At 38.2% G+C, this 16,174-nt stretch overlaps 3 protein-coding genes across 4 annotated transcripts; 2 read left to right on the forward strand and 1 right to left on the reverse strand.

Moving 5' to 3' along the window:
• Window positions 1-407: 407 nt before the first annotated feature.
• Window positions 408-6,119, forward strand: ftr82 (finTRIM family, member 82). Its single transcript, XM_053485788.1, has 8 exons — window positions 408-597; window positions 692-1,336; window positions 3,048-3,143; window positions 3,537-3,770; window positions 4,168-4,327; window positions 4,802-4,861; window positions 4,971-5,042; window positions 5,208-6,119. Exons 2-8 carry the CDS (start codon window positions 731-733, stop codon window positions 5,726-5,728), a joined length of 1,749 nt encoding a protein of 582 aa, XP_053341763.1. The 5' UTR covers window positions 408-597; window positions 692-730; the 3' UTR covers window positions 5,729-6,119.
• Window positions 6,120-9,189: 3,070 nt separating this feature from the next.
• ift22 (intraflagellar transport 22 homolog (Chlamydomonas)) lies at window positions 9,190-12,344 on the forward strand. Of its 2 annotated transcripts, none has more exons than XM_053485951.1 (5): window positions 9,190-9,492; window positions 9,579-9,661; window positions 9,760-9,849; window positions 11,629-11,831; window positions 11,983-12,344. In XM_053485951.1, the coding sequence occupies exons 1-5, from the start codon at window positions 9,439-9,441 to the stop codon at window positions 12,129-12,131; spliced, it is 579 nt and encodes a 192-aa protein (XP_053341926.1). In that variant the 5' UTR covers window positions 9,190-9,438; the 3' UTR covers window positions 12,132-12,344. The 2 variants fall into 2 exon arrangements, with proteins under 2 accessions (XP_053341926.1, XP_053341927.1); XM_053485952.1 differs by having other exon boundaries at window positions 9,624-9,661.
• A 21-nt stretch (window positions 12,345-12,365) lies between these two features.
• Window positions 12,366-15,864, reverse strand: atp5l (ATP synthase, H+ transporting, mitochondrial F0 complex, subunit g). Its single transcript, XM_053485953.1, has 3 exons — window positions 15,709-15,864; window positions 15,282-15,442; window positions 12,366-12,574 (listed from the first exon to the last, which is right to left on the reverse strand). The coding sequence occupies exons 1-3, from the start codon at window positions 15,758-15,760 to the stop codon at window positions 12,476-12,478; spliced, it is 312 nt and encodes a 103-aa protein (XP_053341928.1). The 5' UTR covers window positions 15,761-15,864; the 3' UTR covers window positions 12,366-12,475.
• Between the last annotated feature and the right edge of the window lie 310 nt (window positions 15,865-16,174).

Below are 16,174 nucleotides of genomic sequence, written 5' to 3' on the forward strand. Positions count from 1 at the left end.
CATATGACTCAATGTATAAGACAGTATTATATCATTACTTCATTGACCAGTTTTCACTAATAACGTACAGTCACACCCCAATTATTTGTAATGAATCAACTTATATTAACAAGAATCTTGTTTGTTTTGTCATTTATGCTCTGATAATTTTAGTCCTATGGATGTTTTAAAAGCAATAGAATTTGCGCCAAAATAATTTTTGGTGTATGTATACATTTAAAATATTGCTCTTCATTTTAACTAAAGAGGAAAAGCGACAACCCACTCTAGTGCATGTTTCTGTCTTTACGAAATAGCTCTCAGTTTCATCCTGGGACACTCTGGACTACAATTCACTCATTCTCAATAGCCCTGCCCTATTTTTCCTTTACCCCACCCTCCACCCTCTCATGCTCTGTCTCTCTTAAGGCTCTGGCACTCCTAACTTGAATTGCTTCCCTAAGGTAGGCAGTGCGCTTTCACGCTCTCTTTCCTGCTGTCTATCTCTTCATAAGAAGGGGAGGGCTTTACCTGCTTTCAATCAATAACCAGAGGAATTCACCAGAACAAGTTGGTTGAGTGTGCAGCTGCTGGCTTTACAGCCCCACCGATTGCAAGGTTCGAGACCTCTGGCTTCTTCTCTTTTGCTGCGTGCTCTCTCTCTCTCTCTCTTGCTCTCGCATTCACAGACACTCCTTGTTAACTTAAACAGGTGTTTGGACGCATCTTGTTTGTGTGAACATATCCGTGCATGTGTGAGGTGAACATGGCTGAGCCGGTGTCCCCAGATTACTTCAGCTGCCACCTGTGCGCGAGTCTCCTGAGAGACCCAGTGGCCATCCCCTGTGGCCACAGCTTCTGTATGGACTGCATTAGTGGCTACTGGAATGAGGCTGACTACACTGGGATTTACATCTGTCCTCAGTGCAGGATCACTTTCACACAGAGACCTGTGCTCAGACCCAATGCAACCCTCTCGAAAGTGGCTGAGAAGATCAAGAAGACTGGCCTGAACCTCAACATGATGCCTCCAACCAATGGGAGTTTTGCTGGACCGACGGACGTGGCTTGTGACTTCTGCTCGGGAAAGAAACTCAAAGCCGTCAAGTCCTGCCTCAACTGCTTGGCCTCGTACTGTGAGAAACACCTGCAGCCCCACTACGAGTCTGCTACTTTCAAGAGACACAAACTGGTGGATGAGCTTGGGAACCTGGACAGGAAGATCTGCCCGCAGCACCAGAAGAGTTTGGAGCTCTTTTGTCGTACTGATCAGATGTGTATCTGTGCTATCTGCACCGTCAGCGAGCACAAGGGTCATGATATTGTGTCAGCAGAGGCAGAGAGAAGTGAGAAGCAGGTAAGCATATATATATTTTTTAAATCAAACTCTGTGACTCTGATAGAAACTAAAACTGAGATAGTTTTAGTTTTAGTGTATGGATGTGTGCAGAACTATTAAACTATCCATTCATTAGTGAGCATTAATTTTAAATCTTGTATTTGACTTTCATTCAAATTCGTTTTGTGCTATCTAAAAATGTCATACATGAACACTTAAAAAAAAAATGTGTTATTGGTAAACTAACTAGTAGAGCTAACTAGTAGGTCAAAAGTTATGGCCAAATGAATAAAATCACACCCTGGCAGTCAACCCAAAACTGGGAGTGTCTCTGTAGCAAATTAGCCAAAGGTGACCAAAAGCATGTTTTGATTGGGCTTTTCCCCCTGGAAACAGCTCACATTTATTTTAACAAAGAAAAATTGTTTATGTTCTTGGAGCTAAGAAAAAAAAAGGGTGGGAAAGGGTTTGGCCATAACTTGTGGTGTAAGGGACAAGCAAAATCCCACAGATAAAGGTATGTGAGTGTGAGGAGATCAGGCCAAAGCTCACTGACCCAACCCCTCCACCCCTAGCCTCCTACATTATCAGTAAAAGGAATTGAGAGACAGACCTTCTGCTAAACCACTAAAGACATGACTGAGTCAGTAAGTGGACACGTATGATTGGGAGAATGTGCAGATGTCTACCTCCCTCTGACCCCCCTTTGGAATTTCATCGCTTTTAAATGACTAAAGTTGTCCAGCACCCTTACGGCATTGTTTCTGGTTTGGTTGTATGAACGCTTGCAACAGCCAGTACCTGCGGGCAAGTGGAAAGACAAGATTAAAAACTATAAATAGACGTCCTTCAAATGCTTTCCCCTTTCCTGGAAATACGGGACAACTGACAGCAGGGATTTTTCAGATAAAAGCTGACAGTATTTGATATGTTTTTGTTTGTCTCCATAAGAACATTATCAAAGCTTGGCGATAGGTCCAGCACTGTTCTCATAAACCTTGTGATCCGCTGCCAGAGCGGGAACCAGCAGGTACTAACTGAGAGCGGTTTGTTTACTCTGTTGAATCCAGAAGGACCTTATCGCAGATTTAAGACCCCCCTCTATTTTTCATCAGCCTCTCAGGCTCTCACACAAACAGAGACACACACCACACACTCCCTTTATTCACCCCCTTCCCAGATTCCCCACATTCCATCAAGCTTATCTTGAAGAATGGTCCTGTGGGCTCACTGAAATGGCGCACCAAAGCCCCCTCTTCATTCTCCAAGGGGCCAGGGCATGTGCACCTTGAAACGCTCCTACAGAAGGCGGGAGCGGCTAGTTTCACATTCCTGGCGTGGCTGGCATTCCCGCGCTCCTTTTTTCTTTCCTCTGTCTCCTTAGGCAGAGGTGCAGATATCTCTTAATAAGACTATTACTAATGAGCCACAATGACACACCGTGTGAAGATTTCCACCTTGCCAAATACAAAAAATGAATGTACAGAAGATACTTCTGAGATAGGGTTTTATTAACTAATTTATTTATTAGTCGATTGGTACACATTATAAGTTTGAGGTTTAAATGCATGTATGTGCTATTAAAAAGAATGGTTTCCTTTTCCCAAGTACAATTGTATTTTTTTAATTGACTTAAAAAAAAAAAAAATATATATATATATATATATATATATATATAATAAACTCACTGAATGTCACGTGTTTATTTTTGTTTTTTTCTGTCTGACAGAAACTTCTTGGAGTGTCCCAAGCTGAGATCAAACAAAAATGTCAGCAGAGGACCAAAGAGCTGGAGGAACTGAAGACGGCTGTTGACTCGCTGAAGGTAGGTCACCGTTTCAATGCATTCCTCCAGAATGGCCCCTGTTTTTCCCAATCAAAAGCAACCTGTAACATAATCAGAGCAGCCCAAAAAGCTGAAAGCCATATTATGTGGCAGTGACCCAGGGTAGAACCCTTATCTCTTTAGTAACTCTATAACGACCTCATGCACGGGAACACAAATAAACCTTGAAGCCTGGGTGTATTTGTCCTTTTGTCTGATAAAGTGGAAACCAGCTGTTAATACATGTGTGTACCTTTTGTCCTGATACTGTAAGTAAGGTCATGGAAGTTAAAACAAAGAAAACTAAAAGAAAGTTATTGTACTGTCTGGAACAAAGTGATTAGTCAGTGGTTGGATGTGTTTACTAACGTTCGCGTTGTGTATATGTCTCAGAGCTCGGCTCAAAGGGCCATGGCAGAGAGCAAGAAGATGTTCGATGAGATGATCACTTCCATCGAGAGGATGAGGTCGGAGGTCACCAAGCTGATCAATATCAACGAGAGAGCTGCATTTAGCCAGGCTGAAGGACTGATGGAGCGCTTGGAGCAGGAGATTGATGAACTGAAGAAGAAGGAGACTGGCTTAAAGCAGCTCTACAGTACAGAGGACCACATCCATTTCTTACAGGTAGACAGAAAAAAAAAAACATCACTGGTTGGAGTCTTTTAAATGTGCCTCAGTGATTTCAGAAGTTAGCTCAGGCTAGCTGCTTTGACACACAAAATTCAAACAAATACATCCCCACCCTTCAAAACCGCCTCCACTGCTGGTTTAGGGTGGAATACGGCAATGCTAGTCCAAACAGGAAGCTTTCTGAATTGAACGGGAGTATGGCCATCTCCTGATTGCCAACAGCTTATGTCAAATTTAAAAAACAACACAATAATTTTCTCATGCAACCATTCGAAAAGTGAAATCTAACAAAAATGCATTACTCCAAGGGGTTTATAAAGGAAAAAAAAAAAAAAACGTATGACATGTACACAGTTATATCACTTTTTTTTCTCTTCTTCTTCTTTAACAGAATTTCAACTATCTCTGCACACCAACTGATGATGGCTTCATTCCAAAAGTGTCTTTAAACCCAGACTTTTCATTCAGCGCCGCCAGGAAAGCTGTCGCAGAGATTAAAGAAAAACTTGAAGAACTGGGTAGAGAGGAACTGATGAAGGTCTCAAAATCAGGTACCATTAAACAAACAAAAAAAAAACTCAGTTAAACAGGTTTTTGCCTGAGTTCACTGCTGAGCACGTTAGTTTACACTCTATAGCTATTTTACTGCTGGTTCTATTCTACGTTTCTATGGCCTTCTAAGGGTTAAATAGTTTACATTTCCAACACCTGTCAACTCCTAGTGTGAGGAATTTTTTAATCCAGCTACACATTGCACATGACCATGACCTGCCACAAACTCAATAAAGTAGAGTCATGTGACTGAGCTGAAAAAGTCAATAGTACTTTGAATCGTGACTAAAGTGTAGTACACAAAAGGAACATCTCTGATTGGGTGATTAACATCCTTTTGTGTGTCCAGGATGTGTTATGTAATGACACAGGACTGCTGATTAGTCAGCTTTGTGAGCATAGCTTCTTAATGAAGTTGATGTTTAACAAACAAATGACTTGCTCTTGATGTGTACTTTCCTGGTGCCTTGCAGTGAATGAAGTACCTGTTTACACACTCGTGAACCGCAGTGTCCGAGAGAAAAGCAGCCGAGGTAAGGCATTAGAAAAACCATTCAAAGAAAATGCAGTATCGAAAAGCTACATAAAACTAAATTGAACATAATTATACTTTTTATAAATATATATTATTTCTGTATCTAGTCAAAGAAATCCAAACTGTGGACAGTGCTCCTCCTCCTTCACACCCCAGGAGCCGGTCTGAGTTCTTAAAATGTAAGTAGCATATCTAATCATTCAGCAGGTTCACTTGAATTGTGTAGCTCTTATGCATCATGTTCATGCTTAGAGAAAAGTACTAAAGAAAAGTCCTATGTGGTATAGATACCAATATTATCTGATTTACTGAAAGTAATCAAACAACCCTTTCCTTGCTTGTAGACTTCTGTCAGCTCCGTCTAGATTCCAACACAGCCTATAAAGAGCTCTATCTGTCAGAAGGCAACAAGAAGGTGACTCGAACCCGCAACCTGCAGCCCTACTCTGATACTCCAGAGCGGTTTGACACCTTTGCTCAGGTGCTGTGCCGCGAGGCTCTATCTGGTGGCCGCTACTACTGGGAGATCGAGTGGAACGGTGAATTCTCTGTTGGAGTGGCCTACCGGGGCATAAGCCGTAAAGGCAAGGGTCCCCTTTGCCTGCTAGGGTACAACGATAAATCCTGGAGTCTCCTCTGCTCTGACACGGGCTATTCTGCCTGGCATAACCGGGTGGACAAACCCATCAGCGCACCACATTCTCCAAGGATAGGCGTCTACCTAGACCACACTGCAGGGGTACTGGCCTTCTACAGCATCGCCGAGACCATGACTTGCCTCCATCGCTTTGAGACCAACTTTACCGAACCTCTATATCCTGGGTTTGGAGTTGGAACATCGGTTAAAATCTGCCAGCTAAAATGAAGAATTTAATGACTTTTTAAAAAGAAATTTCAGAGAATATGTTTTTTTTTACACCATTGTGTTTTATATTTTTCCAGTTATCACTAAAACCACTGCATTTTACTTAAAAAATAACAAAAAAGAAAAAAGAAATTAATTTGCGAATTGCAGCATTTCATTTATACCTATCCCCCAAATAACAAAAAAATATTTTTGTATTTTTTAATTATTATCATTTTAAATACTAAGCCGTATATTTATCCAAGCATCAATTGCCATTGTTCATTTTGCGATAACAGCTTGTTTTTTTTATTACAAATTACTTCTTGATTTTCCAATTAATTTTTTAACAGATAAATGTGTGTTTGTATCTTATATCCAAGTGCTATTATTAAAGTGATGTGCTATAACAACCTCAAGTTTTTTTCCACTGGAACATTTAATCTAAGACTACCATGGCTAACAGCAATTTATCTCATAATCCAGTTAAATACATAATTAGTATGCCGGATGTAAACTTAGTTTTCGGAGTATGTAAAATTACATAAAAACCTAGATGTTTTCTTTTTCTATACAGCTAAATCTTTTTTAAACTAAGGCAGTACACACAAATTCTCTAGATCTGGCTTCTTGCCACTAGCTGTTCTTGCATTTACAGCTGCACTGGTGAACTTTAGGAAGGAAACATGCTCCCAACCCCTTCCTTTAGTGTTTCAGAAAATCAGTACCAGGATGACAAACCTCTCAAGTTAAAATAATGTTTTCTGGACAATTACTGCAGCTGCAGACTTTCTTAGTAACTTGTTGTAAAGGTTTGCATATGCTTATAGTAGATCCTACAGTTTAAATACAGTTGGCACTAATAATTTGGCAATCAAGTAAAAAATAATAAAAAATACAGAAATATCTGTGTGGATAGGAATATGAGAAGCGATCAGATATGGAACAACATGCACAACCCTGTTTAAACTGGCTGTTCAGGTTTTCACCTGGATTTAATGTTCTGTCTCTTCTAAAGGTTTAGCAGTGGGATTGTTGGAACTAAATATGAGAAAGAACAGCCATAAAAGGGGAAATTCCTGGCAAAATGTAGAGGTGGTTATTCAGGATAAGCATAACTTCTCTCCTTGATTTACTACATATATGCTTATACTATGTACAGTCATATGGTTTACTGCTGTACACAAAAAAACTATTAATTGATTTATTTCATGGGACAAAATTAATGTTTCTATTTTGACTAGTTTATTGTACGTATTCTGGGAAAGAATATGTTCCTGTTTATGCTCATTCCCAACAAAAGCTTGCAGTTACGCCCTCTTTTGGTGAACAGCAATAGGGACATACACTCAAATAGCACTTTAATAGCAACTCAGTACTGATATACTGGGTACCGGGTAGGTTGGACCTCCCTTTGCTGTCAAAACAGCCTTAGTGGCATGGGTTCCTCAACATATTTCTTCGAGATTGTTGTATGTCCTGGCATGACTGCCGTGCCCTAAATAAAGGTGAGCAGCAAAAACCTATGGCATGAGGCTGTCTGGCGGGCAAGAAGAAAAAATATAAAGGGCACTTGATACATTTAATACGCCCACCTGATTAGAAAAACAATGATGCACATTTTAGTCTACTGTATATACATTGCTATGTGACCTACCTAACAAACTCTGTGTTAGGATAAATTAAAACTAAACTCATCTCATTCCTGACCAGGATAAAGTGTGTTGAGCACACCAGGTGACAGGATGTGTTGTTTCTATAGCAGTGGACACCCACACCTCCAACTTTAACATCCGGGCTTTAAGACTGGCAGTGGTGGAGTGGTTTCTGTAAGGGCACAGGATTAAAGACCTTGCCCAAGGTTCCAACGGTGGCAACCCAGTGGTAGCAGGGATCAAATATTTCATTTCAAGGTAGTAAGTTATATGACCTACCCAGCACCCACAGCACATACCCATTACCTCTGACTTCCTGATGATTAAAGCTGACTCCTCCACACTCCCTTCATTATCATTTAACTCCTCATTATTACTTATATTACACAGCCTGACTAAAAAAAGTCACAGTTTGAATTAAAAAACCTAAATGCCTTCGACATGATAATTACTGCAGTGTTTAATATGTTTCATCAGGTAAGAATTATTTTATTTTTTAAATCTTTTCAACTGATGCAGTGAGTAGCTTCTCGTTTTTTGAAAAAACATGTCAGAGAATGTAGCCTGTGGTCGTGAAAAAGCTGTTACTGTGTTTCAGAAGGGCTATATTATTTAACATGAAGCAAGGAGAACAACTAAGGAGATGGCTAAAATGACTGGAATTGGGTTAATGCAATTCATTTTAATTATAATATATTACATTCTATATAAATCTTTTACCAATGGACATTTTCACAACACAGCTTTACAGAAACAAATATTCTGAATATTAATTTAATCACTAGATAGATTCAAACTTTATAGACTTAGCTTTTTTATTACGTCCCATCAAACCTCATTATTATAACACTATAAGTGAATAATATAATTTATAGTTGTATAAATATCCTTCTACAAAGTATCCAAATATCTTTAAATACTGGCCCGTTTCTCACAGGGGCAGTTACCCCAAAATAACAGGGTGGACATCAACTTCAGGGATAAGTACAAAATTAATAACTCTTCTATACCACTTATCCTGTCTCCAAGGACATGAGGGCCTGGAGCCTATCCCAGGAGACTTGAGGGCATAAGGCAGGGTACACCATGGACAGGGTGCCGAACCATCTCTGGGCACACGCATACACTCGCATGCTCATTCAAAAACTAAGGGCAATTTGGGAATGCCAATTAACCTAATCTGCATGTCTTTGAACTGTGGGAGGAACACACTAAGGAGAACATGCTAACTCTATGCACACTGACCCTGAAGGTGCAAGGCGACAGTGCTAACCACTGTCACTGTCGCCTACTTGTACAAAATGTTTTTAATATTATTATTATTATTACAAAGAAATATGTTTACAATAAAAACATATTAAAAGTGAAATTTATTCACACGGTGCACACACACAGTGAAGTTAGCAGGGCAGCATGTCAGACATTACAAAATCACATACCCAGTCAAAGAAAAGGATTAAAACACATTTCAAGAGATGTTTAATTGTGTCTAAATGTTTGGTCATTTAGATTTACTAAAATCTCAGAAGTTTATTTATTTATTTATTTTTACTAAAATTATTTTGCAGTTTACAGCATTCATGATAACTAGGTGATTCGAATGAGAACACCAAAGGTACTTTATAGTATTAATAACCCCTATCGTAAAATTTACGTACAATAAATTGCATTTTGTGGGGAGGGGGGGGGGTATAAAGCTAAGATTTAAAATCAATTAGAGGAAACTAATTTAATGGTTAAAACGGTGGACAGTGTATCTGCAGGTAGTGTCTATCCGCGAATCTGCGAATGCGAAATATAAGACTTTTCACAGCAGACGGGCTGCAGCGTCATGACAACGAGATGTTTATATCAGGCCTTCGTGCGTTTCTGTTTCTGATACCCGTGTGTCGATTCAACTGTTACATTGCGCAATATAATAATTTAAATGTAATAATATGTCCATTCCGTCATATTTATTCTAATAAACTCTTGTAACACCTAAAGAAATTTGGTAGTAATTTAGCCTGTTGGCTTGAAATCAGTTTGTCGCCTAGCTTAGCTTTGCCTAGCGTGTTATAATCCTAGTTTCAGAAAATGGTAAAAGGTAAAAATTTAAAAGTCAAAATTCTTTTAATTGGACCAAGTGAGGTGAGTATGGATTTGGTTATTATATCGTTCGCAGTGATTTTTAAAACAAACACTGGCGTTAAAATAAATGTTAATAATATTAACAGTGTGGGAAAACAGTTCTGGGAAATTTTCTCTCTGACACCATGGAGACTATAGGAAGTGATTACAGACCGACACAGGGAGTCAGGTCAGTACACTGGAATCCATGGTTAATAGCATTACATGGTAAATGAAGAAATTTTTTATGCTTTCCTTACTAAATTTTTCTGACATGGTGTTTGCAAGGATACTGGAGTTTGAGTCTCAGAATCTGAGAAGTGCCACCAAAGACAGTGCCTGTGAAGTGGAGCTGTGGGATTGTGCTGGAGATTTTAAGTGAGTGTACATTGGTTTCTCCTCAAACAATTCAAAGGCCTAGATGTAAAAGCTTTATGCAGGAGATTACAGTATATCCCATGACTACAAAGATGATATAAATTATGTCAGGCTTGTGAATTTTCAGGAATAAATGTCTGTGCCAAAAGAAAAACTACTTTTTTTATTGTGCGGAATAAAATATTCCCTTGCGACACTAATGCATTTTGACTAATGCTTGGATACCATCAAAGTAAGTTTTTCTCAGTATGCCGGCACCATGATCAGACTTCCTATTTCCCATGAACACCTTTAATGCCCCAGACATGTGAAAATGACTTGGATTGTACAGTCGTTGTCGCGATAATTCCCAGCCAAATTCCTTTAATGTGCAAGAGTGCGGTGTTATGTAGAGAAATAAAGTTAGTTTTTACTGTCATAACCGTTCAGTTATTCGATGCAATCAAAAGTCCCGTTTTGACTTGAACACCCTTCGTATAATATTGTACGCTTTATGTTCAGTGTGAGGTAACCATCCATTTTTTTTATTACAGTTAAATATCACAATTGTGTTTATCAGACCAATACTCAACACAAGTTTGATCCTGACATCCTCTCTTCTTATACAAAGGTGGTTTGCATTATTATTTGGGGCTTTGTGCTCATTTAGCAACAAGAGAATAACTGAAGTGAGGCACTGATGTACTGTCATGAGACTTAAATTGTGTAGGTGTTTACTTCCTCCTGAAAGTGTTCACTGTTGAAAGTTAAAATCAGGGCATTGCTCATTATTTGTCATCAATTTTAGCAAACCATTTCTCTAATGGAGCTTGTTTTAATCAGAAGGGAATTTTTATGCTGGAACAAGATTAGAGCACTTGGTTTAAGGAAATTGGAAAAAAATGGAAATGGTACAACATACAAAGGACATGTATAACAGTGCTGCACAATTATTCACACATACACACAAAAAAACAATATGGACCTGTGGAATTATTTATTCACAAAAGCTGCAAATTATTACAGGTAATTATTGCATAATCTTTAGAGTATAATTTTTTTTTACATATATAATTTGATAAACAAATATTGGCAGACATTCTCTTAATCATTTTTGGCATTATTTGCTGTTAACCAAGATAAATAGAAAAACATTTTTTGAATACAAAAGGGTTAATTTAATTAGCTATTTACTGCAGTTTAAATCGCACTATGAAACGTAATGTGATTTTCTGATCAAATCATGCATTATGTGCTGTTTAACTTTGTGGCAATAGTCAGGTGTTCACGAGTCTTTTGGCCATATATTGAGTGTAATGTCTAAAACTGAAAGTTGTTCTAGTGTACATATGGCATGTGCTGTAACAACTGTATAAATCATGACTGGTTGCTTAAAATTCACTCATACAGTATGTACATAAGTGAAGATAAATTTTTCCTGTGGTACAATTTTGAGTTTTATAAAAAAATTTTTACATAAAATCTCTCTAAGACAACCATGAAATTTGATTAGTATATATAATGTTAGTATCATTAGTCAAGTAAAGATGGATACTGTATCACAGTTCAAATTTATTTACCATATGTATAAGGATTCATGTAGCATATGGGCAGTGGGGGCTGTACAGTAAGGTCACCACCAAGCTACCACCTTTGCACACTTGAGCAAGGTTCCTTAATCCCATCTGTCAGATACCAGCTTCCTAACTGGGGGAAAAAAAATACATATTTTTCTAAAAAGTCTTAATATGGTATGTGTGTATGTTTGGCTTTGATCTGTCTGCAATCACTTCATTATAGGTTTGAAACTTGCTGGCCAGCTTTTTTGAAAGACTCAAATGGAGTGGTCATTGTATTTAACCCTGACATTCCAAGTCACCTTAAGGAAATAGAGACCTGGCACTCGACATTCATCTCCTCTCAAAGCCTACAGATAGGACAGTGTCTGCTCATAGCACACCACAAGCCTGGGAGTGGAGCGGATACATCACGCCCTCAGTTAGGTAAGGCTGAAAAGTAAGCAGACTAAAAATATTCCACACAATTTGATATTTGTTCACCAATCACAATTCAGCTTTGTGTACCACAGCTTTATGTACTTATCCATGCAAGTCTTAGAAATCTGTACATTGTTTTTTTGTTTTCTCTCTGCAGCACCTCAGTTCAACAAGCTACATTTAATTCATTCAAACCTAGAGGAGGACCCTGAAGGAGTGCGTCAGGAGTTCCACACGTATCTAGGAAACGTTGTGCAAAGCGTGTCGGAAAGTCGGGAGCGTGAGGAAATGTCCATCATAGCATAACCATAAATTGGACCTCACACAAACAACTTTCACTGTGCAATTATTTAACAAAAATTTGTATTTGCCTAATACCAAGACCAACTATGATCAGATATGTTTTTAAACAATAACACAATTAAAGGAAGGGGTACTATCTTTTGAACATGACTGTATGCCTGTATATTTAATCGATGTTTTTTTATTGCCTAAATAAAAAGCTTTATATTATAAAAACTGATTGTACTGAGACATACATTTTTTTGAACAATACATATTTATTTAGTTAGTTCCTGGATTCCAAGAAGTTCAAACTGGAAACAAAGAGCTTAGACATAATGAAAACAAGCAACAAGGACAGTCCACATTTACACATCATATCCCACAATGCCTCCTTTTCCAATTATCTCGCCAATGTAGAACCACATCAGAACCTCTGTGGCGACCAGACCGTTCCTCAAGGCATCCTGTTGAAACAAGGTAGATTGTTAACCTTGTGGCTAAAATGCCTTTAATCCAGTCAATAAGCAAATTGCTACTGAGCGCTTGTCTCCACAGTAACATGCATATTTGTATATACAAACATCAATATATCATATTTACACCCTCTAATTTTAGCAAATATTCTAGTACATCTTCTCAAAAGAGTAGTCGATGTGCAGCTTGTATAGATTTACTGTCCTCTAAAAATAGCTGGCAACAAAAGTGAGTTCACCCTAACGGATAACAGCTGTACATCTTAAACCATGCAAAGTCACATATCTTATTATATTCATGTGTTTTACAGTGGCCAAGTATCTCTACAAATCTGAACCCTATTGAGCACTTGTAGGGCATCCTCAAGCGAAAGGTAGCAATGTGCCACCTGTCAAACACCCCATCAGCTCCGTGATATCGATATGCTGCAACCAACATGTGCAGCTCTAATGAATTCTATGCCCAGGAGAATTAAGGCCATGCTTGATAATATTTTGTGTGAGCACCATTGTTAACACTTCGGGGACAGTTTTGAAATGTTCACATTTAGGATGCACTCATTTTTTGTTGCCAGTTATTTAGACAATAAAGTCTGCATGTTGAGTTATTGTTAGATGACAATAAATCTGTACTGCTATACAAGCTGCACATTGACTACTCTAAAGTATATCCAATTTTCATTTCTATAGTATTGTCCCTTGACAATATATTAAAGTAATTGGTAAAATGTAAAGGTTGTAGTCACTTTTGTTATACATATATTCATGAAAAGATACTTTTATAAAGATTTGATTTGACCATTAAATTGATTAGATGTTTATTGTGATTCTTTCAGGTAAAATATAAGCTGAATACAGATTTATATCACATCACCAACACCGAACAATATAAAAAAAAATTTCTGTTTAAATACCCAAACACAGGACTGAATTTTACAGGAATGGCCTGCCTTCCACAGAGGGTGTAACTTGTTTAACCTTTCTCATTACGGAATGAAAATGACTTGGGTTTTATTGTTAACAAAAAGGGCCTTTAAGGACTTTCTAAAACCTATGAAATATTTCCACAACCTCCTCTCGTTTTCTGAATGACATTTAAACTTACATTAATCAGCCAGAACATTACAACATAAAAACTTAAAGGCCAAAATTGCATAGGTTCCCCTTGTGCCACCGGGGCAGCTCTGGCCCCTTAGAGTATGATTCCATAAGACCTTAAGGGGTGTCCTGTGTTGTCTGCCACCGGGACGTAAGTGAAGGATTTGTTTACCTGGAGCTCAATCAGGTTGGGCTCTGGGGAGCTTGGAGGCTGGCTGGGCAGCATTGGGTTCTTTTCCTGCAGGGCCCTGTGTGTGGTGGGCTGTGGTGCAACATTAACTTTTTTTTTGGCAATTTGTGCTGCATGAGTTTTCTGTGGGATCGGACCAGATTGCTCCTCACAGGCAATAAATGGGTGCCCGTGATCAGGTCACCAGTTTACTGGTATATAACCGACAATGTTGTATTAACGTTATGTCCTCATAAACTACTCAAACACCTATTCAAAGCATTACATGTACAAATTCTTTAAATCTGACACTGTTTGCACTTTTACACTCATTTATTTTGCACTGTCATACTGCTGCTATCTGTCTTGCACCTTAGAAATGCCTTTATATTCAACTAAGAATGTTTGGATGCATATTTGCTCCTTACAAATAATCGACCTTTGGATATATAATTGTATATTAAAATAATTCACTGTTTACATTTATTTGGATGTATATTCATTCAGATATTCACTGGGTTTATTTATATCTACTTGTTACAAGTACACTGTTATTACCTTCATACAAAATTTGTCTATATTACCGCGGTGAGGTTAGTTTGATATTCAGACATTCAACAGACATTTGGAAGAAATATTTTAGGGACCGTCGAAAAATTTCTGTTCAAATGAAAAGTGATACTTGCTACTTACCTGGCTACGTACCGCAGTTATTCTAATTTATATACAAATGCCATGCATCATCGCATACCGCTTTTTTTTGTTATTAATTGTTGAATTAAAAGATGATATTAATTGAGTATTGTGAATTAATTTGCAAATATATATATTTTTTATTAAATCAGTATTTCTTCAATAGCTTTTTGGTCATGTGACCCCAAACTAGTATCAAAATACTATCACTGGACACCCCATCAAGGTAGACCTCATTTTATCCCAAGATCTCTCTTCACTGATTTTTATTTTAATTCTAATATCATTAAGTCATTATTTCCTTAATAGCTTCTAGGTCATGTGACCTAGTGACCCCAAACTGGTACCAAAAGAATTTAATCAGAGACCTCCACAAAATACACCTTATTTTATTACGAGATGTCTTCATTGATTTTTATTAAATTTAGTATTTTCTTCAAAAGCTTCTAGGTCATGTGACCTGGTGACCCCAAACTAGAACCAAAATAATCTCATTGGAGTCCCCCCACAAGGTGCACCTGATTTTATTGCAGATATCAGAGTGCTGATATTTTTTTTTACAAACTTTCCATATTGCATATTCCATATTATTGACACTGAAAACACTTGAGAGAGAAGAGGTATTCTATTTTGATACCTGCACATATGATGAAAATAACTCGAATGGCTAAACTAAAGAAACGTCAGAGCTGAATATAGCAGAGTCTCCGGGGGTGTGTGGAGGTGAAGTGTGCTCACCCTGACTGTGGTCTGTCCCACACGGCCAGCCTGGAAAGCCTTGACGAGGTCGGACACTCCGGCCGCTGCCTTCGAGACCTCAGCCGGGGTCGGTGGCACCAGCTCCACACGGGCATAGTACCAGAAGGTCGATAGCCGGGGCTTGGAGTAGCTCACAGCGGCTGCAAAACAAAACAATCACATAATTATTACAAACACCAAAAATACTCTCACTGAATATTCAGTTAGCTAAAAAAAATAAAACAATATTATCAACATGTTAAGTGAGCACTTTACAGATGAGAATGTGTGTTTGCTGTTAGCAAGTTAGTTAGCCGCATGACATCACTGATGAAGCTACCGCTAAATCTGCTAAAGGATAGCACACTCCCTTCCTAGTTAGCTAAAATGTTTCCAAAGGTTTGCTAAGCTTACAAAACAATCTTACCGCCAACTAAAGATGGTACTCTAGCAACCAGTTTCTGTACCGCCTGTGCCATGGTGTCTCAGTATGATTATTTAACTGTTCGCCGCCTGTCAGTTCGCCGTTGCTTCGGCTACTCCTTCAGATGAATGTCACCTACAGGGAAGGACCTCTGAGGAGAGAAGACCAAGCCAGTGCCTGGTCTAAATTCACACCGCTCGAACAAAAAAATAAATAAATAAAATACATGCTGTAATTTGTATCTAATTGAAAAAAACAAAATAAAAACAATAAAATCATGTGGTTTTTGTATTTAAAAGAATATAATATAAATTTTTCTTTGACTTGAAATAAAGCGCTTAAATAATAAGTGATGGCGCTTTATTGGATTACTAACACTAAGATCTGATGTAGAAGTAATGACGTCCGCAAGGGGGCGCCTTCCATGTTTTCAATGAACTTGAAACAGCTCATTATTTTGAAGATTTAC

Source organism: Clarias gariepinus, chromosome 24 (genome assembly GCF_024256425.1).
Source record: "Clarias gariepinus isolate MV-2021 ecotype Netherlands chromosome 24, CGAR_prim_01v2, whole genome shotgun sequence".
Taxonomy (NCBI): Eukaryota; Metazoa; Chordata; class Actinopteri; order Siluriformes; family Clariidae; genus Clarias; species Clarias gariepinus.

Coding starts and splice junctions, on each gene's coding strand:
- ftr82 (XM_053485788.1), top strand. CDS start 731: ATGTGTGAGGTGAACATGGCTGAGCCGGTGTCCCCAGATTACTTCAGC. Junction 3,144..3,536: donor CGGCTGTTGACTCGCTGAAG/GTAGGTCACCGT, acceptor TATATGTCTCAG/AGCTCGGCTCAAAGGGCCAT. Junction 5,043..5,207: donor CCGGTCTGAGTTCTTAAAAT/GTAAGTAGCATA, acceptor CCTTGCTTGTAG/ACTTCTGTCAGCTCCGTCTA.
- ift22 (XM_053485951.1), top strand. CDS start 9,439: ATGGTAAAAGGTAAAAATTTAAAAGTCAAAATTCTTTTAATTGGACCA. Junction 9,493..9,578: donor TTTTAATTGGACCAAGTGAG/GTGAGTATGGAT, acceptor TAATATTAACAG/TGTGGGAAAACAGTTCTGGG. Junction 9,850..11,628: donor GATTGTGCTGGAGATTTTAA/GTGAGTGTACAT, acceptor ACTTCATTATAG/GTTTGAAACTTGCTGGCCAG.
- atp5l (XM_053485953.1), bottom strand. CDS start 15,760: ATGGCACAGGCGGTACAGAAACTGGTTGCTAGAGTACCATCTTTAGTT. Junction 15,443..15,708: donor AGTACCATCTTTAGTTGGCG/GTAAGATTGTTT, acceptor TTTGTTTTGCAG/CCGCTGTGAGCTACTCCAAG. Junction 12,575..15,281: donor TGGGACAGACCACAGTCAGG/GTGAGCACACTT, acceptor TTGTTTCAACAG/GATGCCTTGAGGAACGGTCT.